This window comes from Ammospiza nelsoni, chromosome 10 (genome assembly GCF_027579445.1).
Source record: "Ammospiza nelsoni isolate bAmmNel1 chromosome 10, bAmmNel1.pri, whole genome shotgun sequence".
Lineage (NCBI taxonomy): Eukaryota > Metazoa > Chordata > Aves > Passeriformes > Passerellidae > Ammospiza > Ammospiza nelsoni.
In genome coordinates this window covers 20,827,742-20,849,460 of record NC_080642.1, presented here as the reverse complement: position 1 = coordinate 20,849,460, position 21,719 = coordinate 20,827,742, and the positions used below count along the sequence as shown (strand labels likewise).

Genomic DNA, 21,719 nt, shown 5'->3' with positions numbered 1-21,719 from the left:
CCCTTCCCTCCCTGGCAGCAGGGAACTGGGCACCAGGGAGGAGCTCCCAGCCGTGACCACCACAAGGAACCCCAAAGAAAGCAACAGAGAGCAGGCTCAGGCTCTGGTTAGCTGGATATATTTCTCTTTGTTGGTGTCTCAGGTTGGTTTTCACAGAACACTTTGCAGTAGAGGAAAACGCGGATTCGCAGCCCACGGGAGCGGCGCTGGCACCGGCGCCTCCGCTCCCATCCCTGCTCTGCCCGTCAGCTTTCACCGCTTCCATCCATCACCTGGATTTGCTTAAACCCTTTTTTTTTTTTTTACTGTGTTTGGCTTTTTTTATTTTTCCCTTTTTTTTCTTTTTAACTATTTCTCAAGCTTTCTCAGAAGGAACAGCCACTGGCTCTCGGCTTGCAGGAGACTACGGAAGAGCTCTGGGACACAGGGGATGGTTTCCTTCTTCCACCTCGCAGCTGACTTGGTCGAGATCATTTTTCCAACTCGGTTTTTTTTTATTACAAAAATAAAAAAATGCTCCAACTATCAGTTTTACAAGGCATACAAAAATCTCTAAAAGGGCAACACAAGCGCAAGGTGCTGAGGTACGAAAACCTGAGGTAGTTTTTCTGTGTGTGTGTTGGGAGGGTTATTTGGGTTATTTTTCATTTGAAGCCAATTTTGCTGGTTGGGTTTTCCAGCTCTGGGCTGACAACCTCTTGTAAATGTGTTTTTTTCACCCATTTCCCCCTCCTCTCCCTGCAACAGGGATCTTTTCCTCAAAGATCCCAGTCCAAAGCAGGCAGGGCTGCTGCTGCCCATCATTCTCCAGGGATGTCAGTGCTGGGCAGCAATGGAGAGAGGACAGACAGACAGAAAGGGGGGACAGAGCGGAGTCCAAAGCAAAGAGGAAAGGGTGAAGGAGAGTAACAATTCCTACACGAGGAATCTTCTTGGCTCCTACAGGCCCTGCTCTTCTCACAGCCCTTCAGAAATTGCTTTTTAACACTTATTCAGTATTTTTTTTTCCCTGCTGGCGATCCTACAGCTCTGCTCTACGGTGCATTAGAGAACCAATGAACCAGCTCCTGCCATTAAACCTCTAGAAAAGCCTGCTTTTGCTAAAAACAAACATCCCCCCCTCCCCCAAAAACATTTTAAAAAGTGAGTTAAAAAATAAAATCTTACAAAACTTAAAAATCGGCGTTAGTTCCGTTACTCATATATTAATTCTAAATTAACGAGCGCCGTGGCCCCCCCAGCCGGGCAAGCTCCTCGGGCGTGGAATGGGCAGGTTTGGGGAGAATTCCAAACTAAAAACCACCTCTCTCTGCCTGGGTCAGTCCGACTGACCGGTGGGGAGCGGCGCGGGAGGCGGTGGAGTAAGGCGGAAGCTGCGGGCTGGAGAGAGCCCCCCGTGCCCCGGGCTGCCAGCTGGGGGGCTCGGTGGTCTTTGGTTTGTCCCCTGACCTGCTGGGGCCGGCGCTGGCGGCGGGGGGTTACATTCGTCGGGCGGTGCTGGCGGGAGCCTCACTTGCTGTGCTGCGAGGCCACGGCTCCCTGAGCGTGCTTGTGCTCCTGCTGCTTCACCTGCTGCACGATTTCCCTGATCTTGCGCTGGGCAGTCTGCAAAGGGGGCAAGAAATGGGGTAGCAACACCAGAGCTGAGCCCCCACCAACCCTACAGCACCACAATCCTGCAGATACTAACACCAGGCCAGGCGTGTGATGCTGTGATACTTTTGCTTTGCTAAAGCAAAGGTTTGGCTTGTTCTTCTATCACTCAAGATTTTGGGGTGTTACCATGCCCTTGCAGTCATGAATCCAGCCTGGTTAGATGCACCCAGGTGGGATGCAGGAGCCATTCTCACCTCGTGTCCAAGGCACAGATGTTGGCTGAATCGAGCCAATCTTTAATTTTAATACAGCCAAAAACCCCTTCAGTGCATCCTGGGTGCACAGAAACCACTCAGTGGTTTCAGCACATAGAAACTGTGCTCAGTGGCCTTCCTCACCCTGGGAATGCTGGGAGAGCCATGGCCAAACTTTACCTGACTGGCAAAGAAATGCCCAATGATTTTGACGACGACCTCCTCGTTCTCGTCCGGGGTTTGGTCTCGCGGCACAATGACTTCTGCGCTCGTTAAGTTCTGCAGTTCATTCACCTGAGCAAACAACAGAGATCCAGGTTTTGCTGGGGAAGAGACAAAATCCTCTACTGCTGGAACCACCCCAGCTCTGAGCTAGGACACGGCACCAGGCTGCTGTGGCTCACATCCTGTTCCCTTGGAATGGCCATCCAAGAGCCACCGCCAGGACAAAGGGACTGAGACATCACTGATAGCACAGAGCACCCGGCCAGAGCTGATGGGATGGATAGGGGATGGATGGGGGATGGATGGGGGATGGATAGAGGATGTCCAGCCCTCTATTCCCAGGCCAGGTGGGACCCCCCCACACCCCCACCTACCGTCTTGCCACCCTTGCCGATGACACGGCCGGCGGCGAAGGAAGGCACCTTGATGTGTGCTTCGAGCTTCACTTCTTCTTTCGGGTTAAAGAAGTTCTCCTCTTTCAGCTTTCCAAATATTCGCCCCTGGGCCTGGAGAGGGCACAAAAGGGACACAGAGGTGGTGGGCAGATGCCTGGAGGTGGCCTGCTGCGCCCTTCATTCCCACAGGCAATGATGTGGTCCCAAAACCGTGGTCCCAAGCTGAGAAGCCCTCCTGGCATGGTGGGGACCAAAGGGATGGTCTCACCTTGCCCCTACCATGTCCCCAAGCCAGCTCCCACCCTGTGGCCATCATACCTTGAACTGAGCCTCGGGTGGCCCTGTGATGATCACCATGCGCTCGCTGGCATCTGGACCTTCTGCTGGGGCAATCTGCAGAGGGATGGGGAGGAGTGTGAGTGTGACACCTCCTTGGGCAAGACCTCCCCTCTGTGGGACACCCCCCCATTCAGGGACACTCCCCTACCCAAGCAGTGGTGACAATCAGGATGCTGCAGGACTGGTTTCTACTCATCTGAGGAGCAAAACCATTCACCAAGGGCTCCCTTCTCTGCCCTCAGCAGTGGGAAGGGGAAACTGAGGCACAAAGCCCTGACCCAGCCCCTCATTCCCACTCACCTTGATGGAGGCGCCAGCAAACCGTGCCAGCTGCTTGATGTGCTGCCCCTTCTTCCCAATGATGGCCCCCACTGCCTGTGTTGGGATGAACAAGTTCACAACCTCCTGCTCCGGCACCTGGAAAGGGCACGAAGAGCCAGAGGGTCAGGGGAACAGCTGGGCCAGGGGGCTGCTCCCCCTGCCAGCACTCCAGCCTTGAAGAGGTACTGGGCTGGGTTGTGTTGGGTTGGGTTCTCTTGAGTTGAGTTGTGGTCCTGCCCTCCCACAAGGTGCCCAAGGGAAAACCTCATGGCAGGAGGTGCCAGGGCACTTTTGGGGAAGGGAAACTCACAGGATGCTGATGGGGGAAGGCTCCAGCTGGGGGGGTTCTGTACAGACTCGACAGATAGGCTGAGGAGCCCTGTGGTGGGAGAGAAAATGAGAGGCAGTGACATCAGCGATGTCCTCAAGGTGCCAGCCCCTTCCCAACACCCCCACCCTGACATGGGGAGTGTGTCACCACCAGGAGGAGGAACACAGTGACTACAGGCACATCCAAGGATGAGCTGCAGCCCGGATCCTGTGCCTATGGCACACACGAGGCTGGGATGGGGATGGGAGCTCCCAGTTAACCCCAGTCCCTCCCCACTGCTGCTTTTTTGGCTTTGTCCTGCTGATGTTTGTATCAGAAAAAAAGATCTCCTTCTGGCCTCACCAGGGGGCTTGAAAAAGGCCACACAAAGCTTTGGGGTGAAGGACCCCACACCAAACACTGCCTTTCAGGAGACCTGTCCTGCTCCTCTCCATCACACCCCACATAAATAATTCCCACAGCTGTCTCCCAAAGGTTGTGGATTCAGGCACAGCACCCTCTGTCCACAGGCTGAGAGTGACCAACCAACCCTCCTGGAGCCCTCCAGAGCCACCCCACACACCCCACACATCCTCCCAGCACTCACCGTCCTCCTCCGCCCGCTCTGCTGCTGGCATTGTAGGGAAAGAAAACAGCACAGGTAAATTAACCCACAGCTCAGAACAAATTATTGAAGAACTAATGGAGGCAGCCCATGGTGCCTGAGTGACCTGAGATGGACCTTCTCCACCAGCACCTTGGCCATCCTGTTCTCCTGGCACTGCACCATCCCTGCCCACTGTCACCTCAGGCCAGTGGTGGCCTTGGGGTCAGGACTGAAGACCACCTACATGGTTTTTCCATGCTCTCTTCAGAGAGCAGCACCCTTGGGGCACAGCCAGTCCTTAAACACTGGTGGAACCCAGAGCAGCACAACCCAGGGATGCATCTGATCTTCTCGGTGGTTGCCACCTTCATTCCCTGTCCTCTCCACTTTGCTGCTGCAATGAGCATCCTCCCCAAAATGGCTGAGAGTCAGAACTCCCCATGAGGTGGCTCCGAAACCCAACAGCTCCAGGCACCAGGAACACGCCACACTTACTGCAAAGGGGTGGTAGGGGGTGGCAGCTGCAGCCCCCCGGGCCCCGGGGGTGGATGGCAGCATGGACAGCCCTGTGGAGAAGATGCCCAAAGCACTAAGGTTCAGCCCTGGGATCAGGTTGGCCTGTTGCTGGGAAAGGAAAGACATGGAGAAAGGTGTGAAAGGTGGAGGAGAACTGAGCTTCTCAACACAGGCATGGGCGAGGCCCAACCCTTGTTGTAACACATTGATCTCCACTGTGAATTTTTGCCTGCAGTGGAGCAGGCCCAGGGAGGGCTGGGCTTACGTTGACGGCCACCACGTCGCTCTCGTAGGCCTCACGCAGCTTCTTCATGATCTCCACCTCGGCGTTGGAGCAGGCCTCCGTGCTGCCCTTCACCGTGATGGTGCGCTCGGGGTTGTAGATGGTCAGGTCCTGCAAGCTGCCCCATGGGAAAATCCAGAGACACGGTCACATCCCTTCTTCAAGTCAAGGAAAACCCCGGGAGAGCTCAAATCACAGCTAAGGGTTCCCCACAGGACAGAGTGAGAGCTATGCGCCCTCTCCCTGCCCAACACCTGGGATGAGGGACATCCACCTGGGATAGGGAATGCACATGGGAGGGCACAGCTGCTCTGTTTTCCAGCTCCAGCACTGCTTGTACCATGTTGGACAGAATGGGGTGGCCTGGTGTCCACCAGGACTTCACTGAATCATGGAATCATGGAATGGTTTGGGTTGGAAAGGACATGAAAGCGCATCCAGTTCCAGCCCCTGCCATGGAAAGGGATACCTCCCACTAGACCAGATTGCTCCAAGCCCTGTCCAACACTTCCAGGGATGGGGCAGCCACAGCTTCTCTGGGCAATCTCCCACCCTCAGAGGGAACAATTCCTTCCCAATATCCCATCTAACCCTGCTGTCTGACCATTCCCCATAGTCCTGTCACAGGAACTTACGGGGAGATGGTGATCTTGGTGCCCGTGTCCTGCTCAATCTTCTTGAGGTTGCGGCCCTCCTTGCCAATCAACCTCCCCACCAGGCTGTTGTGTGCCAGGATTTTCAAGGGAATCTCTTCTGCTCTAAAATGGATTAAGAAAAAAAACAAAATCTAAAGTCAAGCAACACAGAAATTTCCAGCCACAGGTACAATGAATGTGTTGGAAAGAAGGACCACCACCACGGGGTCCCACCATGCTGTGACTGAGCCAGGAGCACTCACGATTTTGTTTCATCAGCCTCCTTCTGCATGATGTCCAGAATCATGCGGCACGCTTCCGAGCACCCCTCTGGCGTGGCGTGGATGGTGATGGGCTTCTCGGCAGCGCCGGCGTTCTCCTTCCGATGGATGTCAACCCTGTGGTGAAACAACCAGCACAGAGGAGCCCCTCAGATGGGCCTGGGGTCACACGGAGGGTTCTGAGAGCTCAGGAGCTGAGAAAAACTCATTTCAACACTTGCTCAAGCTGTGGGGTGAGCCTGGGTGTCAGCTGCATCTACCAGCACCTGGCTCACGCAAGCCCAGGCAGTGTTTGGTTTTGAGCAGTTTGGATCAGATTTGGACCACATTTGCCTGTAGGACCCGAGGTCCTGGAAGCTGAGGGGTGTCACAACATCAACCAATGCATGGAGGGGGCAGAACAAATCCTCAACTGGACAAAAGCCCTGAGCAACCTGGTCTATCATCATCATCATCATCATCATCTCTGCCGCCGGCCCCGCTTGGAGCAGCAGACGGGATCAGAGGCCCTGCCGAGCTCCGCCTCTCTCTGCACAACACCCGAGGCTGTCCAGCGACCTTGGGCAGAGAGCACTTACCCGTGGGCAGCGTCTGTCTGTCCCGACACGGAGGCACCCGGCAACAACAGCGCTGGTACTCACGCCCTTCCCGGGGGGACCAGCAGGCTCCCGTGCGCAGCGGCAGGGACCGTGCTCTACTCCTCTGCTCCTCCCTCAGCTCATGGCTCATGGCGCGAGGAGGCACGGCCTCCAGCTCGCTCCTCACGCTCAACCGTACCTGGCAAAGCCCTGAGAGAGAGGGAGAGAGGAAAGCAGGGTAGGAGACTCCCGCACCTCGACCACGCGCCTTGGGCTACAGGGGGAGGAACCCTTGCGTCTTCTCCGCGCGATGATCCGCGCGCTCTTCCCGGCGGACGGTGATGCCGTGCTGCGGCCATCCTGCCATGGGCCACCACCGTGGCGTCCCTGCCACTGCTGCAGGTCTTCCAAGCAGGTGTGGAAGTGGCAGCTCAGCCACTCTGGAATGCTGCCAGCACTGGGGTCCCCTCCGGGCATATCTCCAAGGTCCTGTCCTGATGGGATCATCCAGGGTGTGCTGCACGTGCCAGGCCAAGGGCTGGGGGGCAGAGTCACCACACGGTGCCACGCTGGAGTCCAGGTGGGTTTGCACAGGTCAACTCTTCAAGAGCCAGCACGTTGGAACACGGATGGTGGAAGGGGAGCAGCTGGGAGAGCCTTCCCTGGGAGAAGGGACTCCAAAGGGACCCCAAGTGGTTCCATCCAAGCACTGAACAGGGAGGGAAGACAGCGTGGTTCCCTTCGTAGGCTCCATCTCTCCAGATCTCCATGGCTTCAGTTGGTGCTCCCAGCCACGGACTTCCATCAGGTTGGCCTGGAGGATCCGTTCCCAGCAGGTACAGGGACACTTACTGCCACCCCTTTGATGGGAACAGGGTGAACACACCATGATGGCCACATGAGGCGATGACAGACCAGGCTGATGCTCCCAAGGTAGGGGGAATTGATGAGGAATCCTAACAAACCCCACAGATGGGAGCCACGCAGCAGCTGAGGCTGGTGGAGAGGAGAACACGGCTGAGCCTTCATGCCAGAGAGGAAACAAGTGCCAGGGAAGTGCTGAATGGAGGCACCGAGGTGATGAGGAGCTTGGAGAAGCCTCAGAAAGGGGCACAAGCCAGGTTCCAGGCTGACCAACCCATCCCATGGGATCACCAGATTCAGGATGAGCTCAAGAGAAGACACATCCCATGTCCGGATGCGTGAGCTCACTTGCCAGAGAGATGAAGGGATGCCAGGAAGGGGTCACTGCTTTCAGGCACATCTCACCCCAGAGAGCTGGAGAAGGGAGAGTTCTGGAGCTGCCAGCACATCCCAGTGCCACTGCTGAACTGCTCCATTCCAACAGGAGGATGGAGAAGGAGACTTTGAGTACCTTCACCCCATCACCAGGTGCTGCAGGGAGGGATGACCAGGGCTGGGGGGACAGGTTTGCCAATGGTGCAGCAGGAAAAGCCTCCAAGAGACCTTAGGGTGGGGCGGGAATGCTTCAGAGGGACACACGTCTCCAGGTGGACAACACAGTGTGCCTGTAGGGTTATCCCAGTGGATAGCCATGGTAGCCATGATCCTCTCTTCATGGAGCTCCAAGGGCTGTGGAAGGTCTTGGTCTGGTTTTCTTCCTGGAAAAACACGGCTCAGCTTGGGCACAGTTTTGCCTCCTTGGGCTCAGAAGCATCTTTGGGATCTCTGTGAGTGGCACCAGGGGTGAAATCCAACGTGACCAGAGGAATCCAGAAGCCAGCATCGCTCTGGGGAGTAGCAGGGGCCGGGCAGCAGGATGTCACCCTCAGATCATCACTGGCAGATGAGGGCAGGGACAGAGGGTGGGATGGCACCCAAAGTGAAGGACAGGGCTCCTGTGGCTGCCTGGGATGGATTCCTGAGGGTTCCCTTCACCCAAGCCTGCAGGCAGGGCAGGAGAGGGCAGAGCACTGAGCACGACCTTCCTCCATGGCCCAGGTCTTCAGGGCAGGCACACGGAGCCACCCCACCAGGAGGGACAATTCAGGGGCAGAAACTGCTCCAAGCAAGAGCATCTGGTTTCATGGCTGGGAGAAACTGGCACCTTCCCACCTTCCTTGCTAGGCTCAGGGCTTGGAAAGGGCAAATTCCATTCTTGGGGGGTGAGGACACAGCTACACCTGCTGCTCATCCCACCAGGACTCACCTGGAGAAGGGCTTGCAGCCAAGCAGGATCTGCTCACCAGGCTACCAGGTGAGCAAGCCAGGCTCCAAGAGCTCCTCTCCCTACTCCTCTGCTCCTCTTTCCATACAAACCTCTTCCTGCCAACCCAGCACCAGGGTTTGGCTCCTCTTTCTACCTCCAGCCACACTAGTACCAAAGATTTGCCTCTAAAAACTCCTCTGAGAACTGGGATGCTCTGGGACAGGACTCCTATGTCCCATGGGATCACCAGGTGCAGGATGATGAGCACAGGAGAAGACAGCTTGGGGTTAAACACAAACACACCTGGGCAGGAACAAACCATGCAGGAAAACCATGCAGAGAATGAGCGGTGAGATCAGGAGAACAGCAACAAGAGAAACATGGAAAACTTTGGCATGACAACCCCACTTTTTTGGCTTTTTTCCTTTTTTAGTTCAAAAATAAACACGTTAATAGCTAAAAAAGGCTTCAAACAGTTACAAAAGCCCATCCTTCTCATTGCAATGCTCCCACAGTGTCCCTTTCCCCTCAACATCTCTAGCCCGTATGGGATGAGCAGGATGAGCAAATCCCATAAGAACCAAGACCACTGCACTGAGCATTCACCTTTAGGATTTGATCCCCAAACTTGCCATTTCTCCCTAAAGCCTCATCCCATAAAGCTGCTCTCGTGAGGCTTTAGGAACTCATTCCAGGCCTTCTTCCAGTGTGCATCCCCCTCCTGCAGCACCCAGACCACCCTGGCCAGCAGGATCGGTTCAGCACCTGAGCTCTGCCACCACCCCACGAAACCAGCAGTGGCTGGCACTCCAAAGCCCCCCAGTGCAGGGAGAACCCGAGCTGGGACCTACAGCACCCTAGGGAAGGAAAACAAAACCATTGCAAGTACTTACTTGGACTGGGTTTGCTTAGTAAGGTTCTTTATGGTCAAGCCCTCCTTTCCTATGATCGCACCAACAAACTGCGTGGGCACCAGCATCCTCAGTGGGAACTCGAGCTGTTTGGGCTGTGAGGAGCCCCCTGGGGAGGAGCCCCGCTCCCTGGAGGAGTGGCCCCTGCGGCGGGATCGCTGGGGGGGCGGAGGGGAGCTCACCTCTTCATCCGGGATGTAGGAAATCTTGAAGGAACAGTTCTCTAACTGCTGGTCGCTCAGCTTCTCTATTGCTCTGCAAGGCAGCGAGGTGCAGGGCGTGGTCAGGGGCTCCCCTCCAGCACCTCCACCACATGCAGAGCGTGGGCCCTTCCCAACTTGCATCCTCTTCCCTCCCCAGTCTGGAGAACATGGCCATGGGAAGCCAGAGCCCCACACTTTTCCCACCAGGAGCAAGCCCCATAACCTGGTGAGACATCATCCCCTTCCACGTGGGCCATGCCAAAGCTGGCACATGACTTTTCCCCCCAGCAGAGGTGGGATGGCAGCCCCGGGACCGGCCCCTTCACCTGGAGCTACCACACAGCATGGGGATGGTCTCACGGGCTCTTTGGACATGGCAAAGGTGACAGAGCAGCTCTGGGGCACCAGGGAGAAGGATGCAGCACGTGGTGCCCCCTCTGTCGGGATCTCCCTTCCCAGCTGGATGACGCTGGGAGGCAGCACCTGGACTCTCCATCCCCCAAGCCCCTCCTCAGCTGTGATGTTTGGCCACGCTGGCATCTGCCATGACCCTGCGTGGCTCCAGCTTTCCCTGCTCCTACCGCATCCCACCTGCATCACAGGCAGCTCCTTGCCAGGCCTGAATTCCACATCCTCTGAGGACTTCTGCAGCTCCACCACCCTTTTCCTAAGTCCAAAAAAGCCCCTTATCCCAAAGCATTAAGCACTGCTCTGCTGGGGAAACTCTTGGTCTTCCTTTATTGCCACAACTCCCAAGACCATGGTGGGATTTTTGGGGCTGTCCTGTGCAGGACCACGATTGGGACTCAGTGATCATTGTGGGTCCATGATTCTGAGACACTCATGTCATCTTTATCTCTGGTCCACAGCACATCCACCCAAGGCTGGAGGCACCAGACGGATTCTGCTCTGCCCTCCTGGACCAGCAGATCCCTGTCCCCATCTCCGTCCTCAGTTATCCAACGCCACAATGGGTCAGCTCAGATGGGAAGCTGGCAGAATATCCATCAACAAATGGACTCACAAAAGCTCTTTGGGGCCTGGGATCTGCTCTTGACCATATAAAAAAAAATCCTGGCCACTAATAATAATAAGCTCATTCCTTACTGGGTGGTGTCCAGCACAGGGCTGAGGTCTCTAAAAGACTGGAACAAAATAATTGTTTGGAACCATATTTCCACTTCTGAAATATTGTGTACTACCCCATCTCCCATGCCAAGGGACAGCCCAGTGGTTAGAGAAGCCTGGAAGATACCTGGGACGCCTTGGGAAAGCTGGTGTGGTGTGAAATCATGGGCAAACCAAACCAAAACAAACCCCACTCACACTTTGGCCTCCTCCTTGGTGGCGTAGGTCACGTTGACAACGGCAGTTTCTGTGTCTGTGTTCACTGTGGGAGCAGAGAAGCAGAGTTGGAGCAGGGCTGGGAGAGGTGCCACTGCTGCTCTCAGCATGCTCCAGAGTGGAGAATACACCTGGGATGGGGGCAGGGACATGCCTGTCCCATGGCATGCCTGGGCACCCTGTGTTTGTTTTCCCCTGGGCACCCTGTGTTTACCCCCAGCACAAGGACTGGGCTGGATCCAAGCAGAATGCAAGGCTGGACATCCCTGACCCACCAGTGGATCCCAAGCTATACTCAGCTCATTTTTCCTTCAATTTTTCGGGGACCAGGGGCATTCCCAGGGATGGTGGATGGACAGCCCACATCATCCCACCAGCAGGGTTTGTGTCCAAAACCCATTTCAGACCAGTGCTGCTGGTCTGGTTATCCAACTAGGTTTCATCCCAGCGGGCTTCCTGCAGCCTGGGCAGAGCTGGGGAGCAGCACTGGGAATTTTGCAGGGATGCTGGACCATCTTACCTTGCTCTACATTCTCCACTGTGCCATACTGAGCTAAGAGGCCATCCAGCACCTGGGGACAGAGCAGCAAACAGGGCAGGTGAGGCCCCAGGCAGGCAGGGCAGGAGCCCACTCCCCCCACAAACACCCTCCAGCACCACCCACCTGCATCCCATCATCATCCATTATCCCAGAGCTGACCCAGCACTCCAAGCTGGCCCCCAGCCAAAAGCAGGCAGGAGCTGGAGCCCAGTTCAGGCTCCCTCCCTGCATTACTGGGAAGTTAAAGGGTGGCCCACGTGCAGGCCATGTGCTCCAGCAGCACAGCTCATGCTGCTGGAGAAGGTGATGAACGGGATGCTTTTGGGGATTTTGGGATCAGCCACTTCTTACCTCCCACTGTAGGTGGGGAGGGATGTTTCGGATCTGGATCTTCCTGCTCCTGCAAAGACAGAGCCCTGGGTTAGGGTCTGCAGGCACCTCAGAGCAGAGGGAAAAGCCTCTCTGGGAATCACACAGCAGCTGTGACAGCTTCCCAAAGCATCCCACCTCCCCACAGCGAGCCAGGGCAGCCCAGCCCCGGGGAGAGCCATTTCTCCTCGCTGTGCCCTGGTCACCACTGGGCTGGAGCTCTCTCTGGAACGCTCCCTCCTCATGCTGGCTGTCAGGTTTCCAAGGAAACCTCCTGAAAGGAGCCATGACCGCACAGGGATGCACAGACAGCCCTGCCCACGCTGCTCTGGGCTGGGACAGGACCCCAGCCTGGCCAGGCCAGCCCTGCTAAACCCTGAGGGGAGCTCTCCAAAAGCACATCCAGCTGAGCCTCACCACTTCCCAGCAACGTGGGGCTGCTCTCCTTGGGGAAACCCAAATGAATATCCTTGTAAGCCTGAGTTTCCAAATTGGTGAAGCCATGGCTTCATTGCCACCCTGGCTGTGTTGCACAGGAAGCCCTGCCAAGGCTTCCCAAGGGTAAAGAGCCCCCAGACATCTCCTCAGCCTGGCTGTGAGATGTGCTTGGGCAGTGACAGGTTCTGACACAGCCCAATCCATGCAGGATCCAGCCAAGCCTTGAGCCACGAGCCACCCTGCTGCCATAAGGTAGGAAAATCAGAAAGAAAGGCTTCAAAAAATCAAGGCTGCTCTCCTTGTCAGGGTAGCCCTTTGCAAGCTCCCATGTGAAAGCAATCCTAGGGAGAGCTGTTCATTAGCATAACAATCTATTCCTAGGTGAAACACAACTAACACCTTATAAGTGTATAAAATGTTTCTACACTGATAGAAACATGAAAACTATCACAAACAACTTTTCCTACTTTGGGAGTTGGAGTGACCCCCAAGAGACACATCTCACCCCTGAGATGGTGGGTGCCAGGCTGTGAGGCCAGAAGGCCTGAACAAATCCCAGCCAGTCCCAAACCATTGGAGAGAGCTGGACACGCTGCCCAGTCACCCCCAGACCCAAACCCACGGGGGGCACCTTCATCCCAAGGTGCCCCTGCTCAGCTCCAAGCCAAAGCATCACCACAGCCACCCTCCTCTCCACGTGGGAACCACTGGGGTGCCCCAGGTTGGGCATCCCACAGCTGCTCTCCATTTGGGGTTCACTTGGCTCAGCCCACCTGTCCCCAAAGCCCAGGGGACACAGGGCACTTGGAAGGGGCACATCCAAGAGAAACCAGCACAGCAGCTGGACAAATCCCTCTGCCACTCCTGGAAAAGCCCTGCCTTGAATTGAATTGCTCCAGAGCCATAATTTCCCTACTCCTCTGCCAGGGGAGATGCCAGAGCAGCCCTGGTCTCCCCAGGCGCTGCCTCACCCTCCCAAAACACCCAAACAGAAGAACCACAGCAGGTGCCACATAACCCCACTTCCCAACGGGACACGACAGCATATTCCCACTTCCAACATACATCCACACCAGAGCACAGCACCTAAAGGCACCCAAAGGGCACTCAGGCTTCAGCTCCCATGGGCAGCATTCCCAGCAGCTCAACATCACCACCCAGCATTGAAGACAAGGTTATTGCTCCTCCTGGGTGTGCTCATGGCTCTTGTAACTGCACACCTGGCTGAAGCAGTGCTGGACCCCACACAGCCACCACTGATGGAGCCAGGGATGCACATCTGGAGCCGTGACAGGTGGGTGAGTTATTCCCAGGGGCATGGGAAGAACTCATCCATTCCCAACACCACTCCCAGGAGAACTTTGTGGCAGAAAAACCCTTTATTTTCATTTTGTTTTTGTTTTAGTTGCATTTTCCCAGACCCCAGGGTTGACTCCAGGGCACGCACACAACACCAGCACAGGAGCTGACGATGGCCACGTTTCACCCACCCCGTTTTGCAGCAGGCTGGTGGGAATTTAAGGAGTGAAATAAATCCTAACAACCAGATGGGGGAAAAACACTCAGCTGTGTGATGCAACTGGCCCTGCTGTGGTGAGTGCCCTCAGATAACCTGGAGAGCTGCATCCCTCTGCCTCTTCCTCCACACACCCACCTCGCTTCCTCAGCAGCTTCAAGGGCTGAAGAAACCAGCCTCAGCTGCTTTTTTCCCTTCTAAATTGATCCCAAACTGGTCCTGCTCACCAGCAGCTCGAGGAGGAAGCAGCTCCTCCACCCCAGAGCAGGGTTTGGGTGCCAGGAGCTGCCGGCAGCACAGGGAGGATCGAGCAGTGAGTGAGGAGGTAAAGTGGGCTCGTGAAATAACCCAGGATGGGGCTGTGTGTCCTCTCATGCACCCACCAGAGCAGAATCATGGGCTGGCATCACAACCCTGCAGGGAAAGGGGATGGAAAACCAACCCCCAGCCATCCACGCCCTGCCAGCATCACCACTGCTACCTCCACCTGCTGAAATCATGCAGTGACACAGGAAAGCCTTAAAACTTGGGGTTTGTTCCCCAGAATCAGGAGGATTGAGGGGGTTTTGGCACAATTCACCATTTTCCAGCATGGCTTCCAGGGAAAGAGAGGGCAACAACCCCCTTGAAATCCCGAGACACAGAAGGAGAAGCATAAAAATGTGAGTGAGGAGGTAAAGTGGGCTCATGAAATAACCCAGGATGGGGCTGTGTGTCCTCTCATGCACCCACCAGAGCAGAATCATGGGGTTGGCATCACAACCCTGCAGGGAAAGGGGATGGAAAACCAACCCCCAGCCATCCACGCCCTGTCAGCATCACCACTGCTACCTCCACCTGCTGAAATCATGCAGTAAAATGAAAAGCTTTAAAACTTGGGGTTTGTTCCCCAGAATCAGGAGGATTGAGGGGGGTTTTGGCAAAATCCCCCCTTTTCCAGCATGGCTTCCAGGGAAATAGTGGGTAACAACCCCCTCAAAATCCCAGGACACAGAAGGACACGCATAAAAACGTCATGAAGTTGTGAAATGAGAATGAGCCACCAGCTCCCTGCCCAACATCCACAATCCTTCCTGGATTTTCCCTGTTGGCCCCACCCATCCCTTCTTAGTCAAGAAACTCCAGAGGGGCTTTGTCTCCCACAAATTTGGAACTAGAAACAAGCTGGCTTCAAAATAAGCTCTATAATATAATAATAAAACCTCAACAAAGTAATCCAATAATAAATTAATATTGTGATATAATGCTATATAGTAATATAATTAAAAATATAGAAAAATAATATATAATGGTACCTAATTAATACAGTGGAATATAAGGGATGGCTTCAGCACTCTCTGCCCTAAAAAGCACAGATCTTTTTCCTACTCATGCTTTGTAATATCTTACTATAATAAAGCTTAAAGGGATTTTATCACCTTCCACCTCAGATCAGTGCTGAGGGCAGAGAACACATGCTCTGCCACCTCCTGTTTTCCATAAAAATCAATTTTCAAGAGAACTGGGGAAAAAAAGCAAAGGGAAAACATGCTGAAAACCCAGTGGGGGCTCTGCCTGCTTTATGAAATATTTGTCCCAGGCAAGAAAACATCTACAAAAAAAAAAAATTCCCATCATCAGGCAGGGACCCAACTCTGTCCCAGCTGAATTTCCCAGCTCGGAGGCTGAGCCAACAGCCCCCTGAGCGGGCAGGGAGGGAAGTGGATGCTGGATTTGTGATTGCTCATTATCACATTTATTTTCTGGGCTTGCTGGGGCTGTCCTGGAGGAGTTTTGGTGCACCCCAAGCCCACCCAGCAGCAGCTCCACGAGCATTAAAGAGCTGCCCCAGTTTCCAGGAGGCTGCGGCTGCTCCAGCTCCCCTCCCAGCCCGGGGGCTTTGCTCTTAAGGAATTAAAAACCCCGGACTGGAAAAGGGTCCGGCCCCGGGCGTGGATCAACAATGGGGATGGAGGGGAATCGGGAATCCGGCCCATCTGCCACCATCGGATCGCGGGGAAAACAAAAGAGGGAGGGGAGGAGCAGGGGGAAAGGAGAAGGCACCAAAAAAAAGAGGGGAAAAAACAAAGAGAGGGGGGAAAAATGATGGGGAAAGAGATAAATGGGAGAGGTGGGGGGAGAGGAAGAAGGGGGGAAAGAAAGAGGGGGAAAGAAGGAAAGGGGATGAAAGATAAGGGGAAATAGAGGAGGAAAGGAAGGTGGGGAAAAGGGGGAAGAGAGGGAAAAAAGGGAGAAAGAAGAGTGGAAAAGGAAAGAAAGGAAAAGGAGAGAGGGGAAAGATGAAGGGGGAAAGAAGGAAAGAGGATAAAAGATGAGGGGGAAAAGGAAGAGGAAAGGAAGGTGGGGGAAAGGGGGAAGGGAAGGGAAAAAGGGGGAAAGAAGAGTGGAAAAGGAGAGAGAGGAAAAAAAGGGGGAAATGAAAGGGGAAAAAAAGAGGGGGAGAAAAAGAAAAGAAAGAAAAGAAAGAAAAGAAAGAAAAGAAAGAAAAGAAAGAAAAGAAAGAAAAGAAAGAAAAGAAAGAAAAGAAAGAAAAGAAAGAAAAGAAAGAAAAGAAAGAAAAGAAAGAAAAGAAAGAAAAGAAAGAAAAGAAAGAAAAGAAAGAAAAGAAAGAAAAGAAAGAAAAGAAAGAAAAGAAAGAAAAGAAAGAAAAGAAAGAAAAGAAAGAAAAGAAAGAAAAGAAAGAAAAGAAAGAGGAAAAGTGAGAATGAATGGAAAAAGAAGGTGGAAAAGAAAGGCAGAGAAGAAGGGAAAAAAGGGGAGAAAATAAGGGAGAAAAGAAAGGGGGGTAAAAGAAGAGGGGGAATAGGGGAAAGAAGAGGGGAGGAAAAAATGGTAAGAAAATAACGGGGGGAAAGAAGGAGGAAAGAAAGAGGTGGAAAATAGGAGGGGAAGAATGGGAGGGAAAAGAAGGGGGAAAAAATCACGGAAAGGAAATGGGGGTAAATAAACAAGGGAAAGAAGGGATAAAATATTAATGGAAGCAAAGACCCACGTGGAAAGGAATCTAAAGAAAACCAAAACTCAAACACCACCAACTCCCAGTTCACCTACACCTGCAAATAGAAATGAAATAATAAAATAAAATAAAATAAAATAAAATTTAATTAAAAAACAAAAATAAAACAAGCAGTGGCGTCACCCCCATCCAGAGCCAGTGCTGCAGTCTGGGAAAGGATCAGTTCCAAGGGGATTCTCCTGGCCAGCCCATTGGGAACAGCATCCCAGACCTATGGGAAACTGGGCTCACATCCAGTGGGCAGCAGGAGTGGGGTTTCCCATCCTGGATGTGACCAACATTGCCCTGGCAACTTCATATGTACATCGATATATATAAAAATATATATATATAAATTCTCTTTTTGTACATAAATATGTCTTATAAAATTTTATATACTACATAGGAATATTTTGTGTATTTTATGCAATTTAATATCTTTACATGAATGTTTCATATAAACATACATAAATATAAAATCATAGAGTGGTTTGGGTTTGAACTTTAGAGTTCATCTAGTCCACATATATCATAGAAAATTATGTACTAGAAGTATATTTTATACTTATAAAATATATATATATGTAACTTTTATGTAGTATCTTTATACACATCATATCTTTTATTTATATCTACACAAAAGATACCAAATGCTTTAAACACACCACCACACATGGTTAATCTGTATCAATACATAACATATTAAAAGTTTTTAGATGTATCTGTTTAAGGACACAGGACTCGGTCTGAGCGCAGCATCACTCCTAGCACCCCAAATTCAATTTTCTGCTCCCCGCGAGCATTTCCAGGCACACATGGGGAGGTTCCAGGGGCTTTTCCTGCCAAAGCAACGGGAATTCCTCTCTGCTAATTAAGCAGCTCACTAACGACAAGCAATTATTGATAAGGGAAGCAAAGATGGGGTGTCCAGAGGAAGAACAAAGGGCCTGGATGTTCATCACCAGCTTTAACATCACCAACATTTCTGGGTTGAAAAGCACAGGGAAATAAGTAAATAACCAATAAAGCAAAACCACGCAGAAAGGAGAATTGAATTGGTGCTCAAAAGATAATTATTTAAGGGTAATTGTATTTCAAACAGGAGAAAGTGCCATAAAATCACCCCCAGCAAAGCCACTCGGGCAGGCACCAGCACCTCTCCCCCTCAGCCACCTTTATCTGGGACAAACCACCCAAGTTTTAGACATAATGAGGTATTTGTATACAGTAATTTAATATTTCAGTGATTTCCAGGCTCCCCTCACTGCTCTTCACATCTCCCTCATGCTTTCCTTTCTCCTTTCTGACAATTATGGCACAAGCAGAAATTAAAAGGCACAACCAAAACCCTCCAAATTTGACTGGTTTGGGGACAATAACTGGAACTCTGCTACTTTTTAAACTCCTCATTTAATACAATTCTTGTATACAAGTCAGCACTGGGTTAGCTGAGTTTTACTTCCCATTTTTCACATTTTTACTTTTCTAAAATCCTCTTTATATAACTTTGTATGTTCTTTCTTTTCCATCTTTCTTTTCCATTAACACGATTTTTTAAGATTTTAGGAATACACAACCAATCTTTAAGGAGGAAGATGCTGCTGCTTCCCCCACGGCCACCCTCCAAAAGCAAAATACTCTTGGAGTGGGATTGCTTCAAGCAAATAAAAAAAAAAAAGTATTCCTTACTCCTGCTGAGTTCAAAATCAATTTTAAAAGAATTTAAAGTTTGAAAATGTTGGTAAAAATATAAAATATAAAGTGATTTTTTTTTCTTTAATTCCCTAAGGCATGATATATACAAGGGGAAACAAAATTTTTTGAGGCTGTTGGATATTTCCTAGAGGAGCCCAGACCATTGGGATGGCACAGAAGGGCTGATTTGGAACCCGTGGGAGGTGAATCGATGGGCTGGGCAGGATTCAGGCTCCTTCCCACCACTGTCACATTTAATTCCTGCCTTCGGAGAAACAGAAACAACCCCCGTGCCAGCGCCTCTCCTCGAGGAATTCCCTTCCCTGCTTCCCGTGGCCAGATGTCCCAGGGGTTTTCCAGCCGGTTCCTTTTCCAAATGCGCTTATATGTATATAAATCTACTGATTACATTATACATACATTAGATTTATATATTTGTATTAGATTTAAATGTAAAAATTAAACATTCCAGGTGAAGTCGGGCACGGAGGGAACCTCCTCACATCCCCGTGACGCAGGAATGCCGAGGGATGGGAGCCAGCCCAGCTCGGGTTCTCCAAATCAAAAACCCCAAATTCATCTCAGCAACGGGGGGATTTTTACCATTTCACTCCCTGAAATCCCAGCGTCTCTCCGGGACTCAACCACCACCATAAAAACTGGATTTTCTACGAATTTAAAGGGGGGGGGGAATAAACACGACCACGTGAGGCTCTGTCCCCTGCCAAAAATCACATTACAAAAATAAAATCTATAATCGAAATAAAATCTATAAAACCCAATCAAGGCACAACCCCCCAAACTGGGGATATTAATATAAATTATTAGGGTAGATTTTTTTGGAGCTGGGCATAAAAAGACACCGGCTTAAATTAGATCTCAATAATCGGAAGAAACTTGGGAATAGAAAACTTGGAGCCAGCCGAACACAGAGCGATGTAAAATAAATCAGTATTTATTTCTGGGCCGGTTAAATGGCTTTTTTCTAATTTTAAAACTCGGGAGGGAAAGCAGGCGCACCCCAGCCCCAGCCCCGACGGAGAATTTAAAGATGAATTCCTTGTTTACATCCCCGGCTACACGGTAAAGGTCGAGCCCTGGCTGCGTACTACGGCCCCAAACTCGCAATTTCTGCCTCCATCCCTCTTCCAAAGTCACGGCCGGCCCATCCTGAGGCTGCTGCAGGGGTTTGGCCGGGAAATGCCACACCTGGGGATGCCTGGGGGGCTCCTCGGGATGGTTTTTTGGAGGTGGGGAGCGTGCAGATCCCTCGCCGAAGACGAAATCCCACTCCGGCACACGTGATGCCGGGCACGAGCCATTCCCCCCCCGTAAGCCTCAATTACACAACAGCATTTCCAACCCCCCCGTCATTTCCAAATTAATACCCCAGCAGCAATCCCGGGCCAAATCCGGACCCCAGCTCCCAGCCCAGGCCAAGCCTCCGCGCCCGGCCGAGCCAAATCACCCGCCCGGAGCAGCCCGTGGGGGTTTTTTATTTTTGTTGTTGTTGCCTTTTATCCCGACACATGACGGGGGGGAATAAACCTCGGGATGAGGCTACGCCACACGGAGCCGGGTTTGTTTTCCCTGCGGAACGCGTGTGCCCATCAGCCCGGCCTCGGGCACCTGGTGGGAATGAGAGGGCGCGCTCGCCGCGATGCATGAAATAAAACACGCTTCGTGTTTTGGGGTTCTCCCGCTGGATAAAGCGGGGAGATGAGGTGTTTGGAGAGGGGAAATTGATTAATTACCGACTAAAGATAATAAGCCTAAGGGCGCGGTGGCTGCGCTGCCGGGAAAAGCTCCGTCCGCGCCGCGGGAAGTGGGAGGAAAGGGGTTTTCTCGTGTTTTCCTGCTAAATTAGCGGCTGTTTTCCCCGGGAGCGTGGGGTGAGGGGGCATCACGGGGGTGCCCACCGTGGGAACGCGGCCGTGGGCCGGCAGCTCCTTCCCCCGCCGCGCCGCGCTCCGGAGCGAAAGTAAAACCGACGGGGCTCCGCCGCCCCCCCGTCCCCCGCATCCCGGAGCGCCCCCCGAAACGCTGCGATGGACACGGGCACCGGGGGGACAGCGGGGGACACGCCGCGGGGTTACCTGAGCTTTTTGGGCACGGAATAATCCACTTCCATCACTTTGCCGTGCAGCTCCACTTTCCCTGCGGAGACAGCGGGGCGCTCAGCATCCCCCCGGGATGGGGCACGGCGGCATCCCCCCGCCAAATCCCGTCCCACCGCATCCCACCCCATCGTGTCCCACCGCATCCCGAGCCGCCGGCCCTCCCGGGCTGTCCCCGCGCCCCCCGCGCCCCCCGGCGCCCCGGTCCCCCCCGCTCGGCGCCCCCGGGGAGTTGGGGCTGGGCACCTCGTAATCGGGTCCCCGGGGGGGCGCGGGGGGCGGCGGGGCGGCGGGGCCGGGGGCGCCGCGCCCCGGGGGCTCCCAATAAAATCGGAGAAAAAAATCAGCGAAAAATAGAGGCGAGGTCGGGAAGAGCCGGGGCGGGAGGAGGGAGGGAAGGAGGGAGAGGAGGGAGGGAAGGGGGGACCGGGAGATGCCCGGGGAGGGGGCGGCGAGGGGGGTGATGAGGGGGTCGCGGGGGGGATGCGGGGGGCGCGGGGGGGGTTCGCTCACCCGAGAGGGTCTCGATGGCCCGGATGGCCCAGTTTTGGTCCGGGTAGTCCACGAAGGCGTAGCCGGACTTGAGGAGGACCTGGCCGGGCAGGGGCAGCTGCCGCTCCCCGAAGAGCTGCCGGAGGTCCTGGGCGGTGGCGGCGGGGCTGAGGTTGCCGATGTACAGCTGGTTCATCCTCCGGCGCCTCATCGGGAGCCCCCCGGGCTCCTCCCCGGGAGCCCCCCGGCTCCTCCCCTCCCGGGAGCGGGACGGACGCGGGCTCGGGAGGGTCCCGCTCTGCGCCACCGGCCCCGGCCCGGCGGAGCCTCCGACAGCGGCGGGCGGAGCCCGGCCCGGCCCGGCCCCGGGGCCGCCCCGCGGGGGGGCAGGTGGAGCCGCCAGACCCCCGCGGGGACGGGGTGGGCTGGGGGGACCGGCCCAGAGCCCCCCGCCCTTCTGTAGGGGAACGCACCGCGCCCAACACCCCCGAGCCACCGCACCCCGCATCCCGACCCCTCTGCTCCGGAACCCATTGAACCCCATTGCCCCTAAACCCCCGCACCCCGTCATCAGCACAGAGCTCTCTG

General features: G+C 53.8%; 1 protein-coding gene across 2 annotated transcripts; it reads right to left on the bottom strand.

Moving 5' to 3' along the window:
* Positions 1–106: 106 nt before the first annotated feature.
* Positions 107–21,342, bottom strand: IGF2BP2 (insulin like growth factor 2 mRNA binding protein 2). 2 transcript variants are annotated; one of them, XM_059479228.1, is made up of 17 exons: positions 21,153–21,342; positions 20,619–20,679; positions 11,861–11,909; positions 11,489–11,540; positions 10,951–11,014; positions 9,404–9,676; positions 5,745–5,879; positions 5,482–5,604; positions 4,829–4,964; positions 4,543–4,671; positions 4,048–4,071; positions 3,441–3,509; positions 3,110–3,226; positions 2,789–2,863; positions 2,450–2,581; positions 2,031–2,144; positions 107–1,605 (listed from the first exon to the last, which is right to left on the bottom strand). In XM_059479228.1, the coding sequence occupies exons 1-17, from the start codon at positions 21,340–21,342 to the stop codon at positions 1,510–1,512; spliced, it is 1,839 nt and encodes a 612-aa protein (XP_059335211.1). In that variant the 3' UTR covers positions 107–1,509. The 2 variants fall into 2 exon arrangements, with proteins under 2 accessions (XP_059335211.1, XP_059335212.1); XM_059479229.1 differs by having other exon boundaries at positions 4,048–4,068.
* Positions 21,343–21,719: the final 377 nt, after the last annotated feature.

Coding starts and splice junctions, on each gene's coding strand:
- IGF2BP2 (XM_059479228.1), bottom strand. CDS start 21,342: ATGAGGCGCCGGAGGATGAACCAGCTGTACATCGGCAACCTCAGCCCC. Junction 4,072..4,542: donor CCCCCTACCACCCCTTTGCA/GTAAGTGTGGCG, acceptor CTACAATGCCAG/CAGCAGAGCGGGCGGAGGAG. Junction 2,145..2,449: donor TCGGCAAGGGTGGCAAGACG/GTAGGTGGGGGT, acceptor TTGTTTGCTCAG/GTGAATGAACTGCAGAACTT.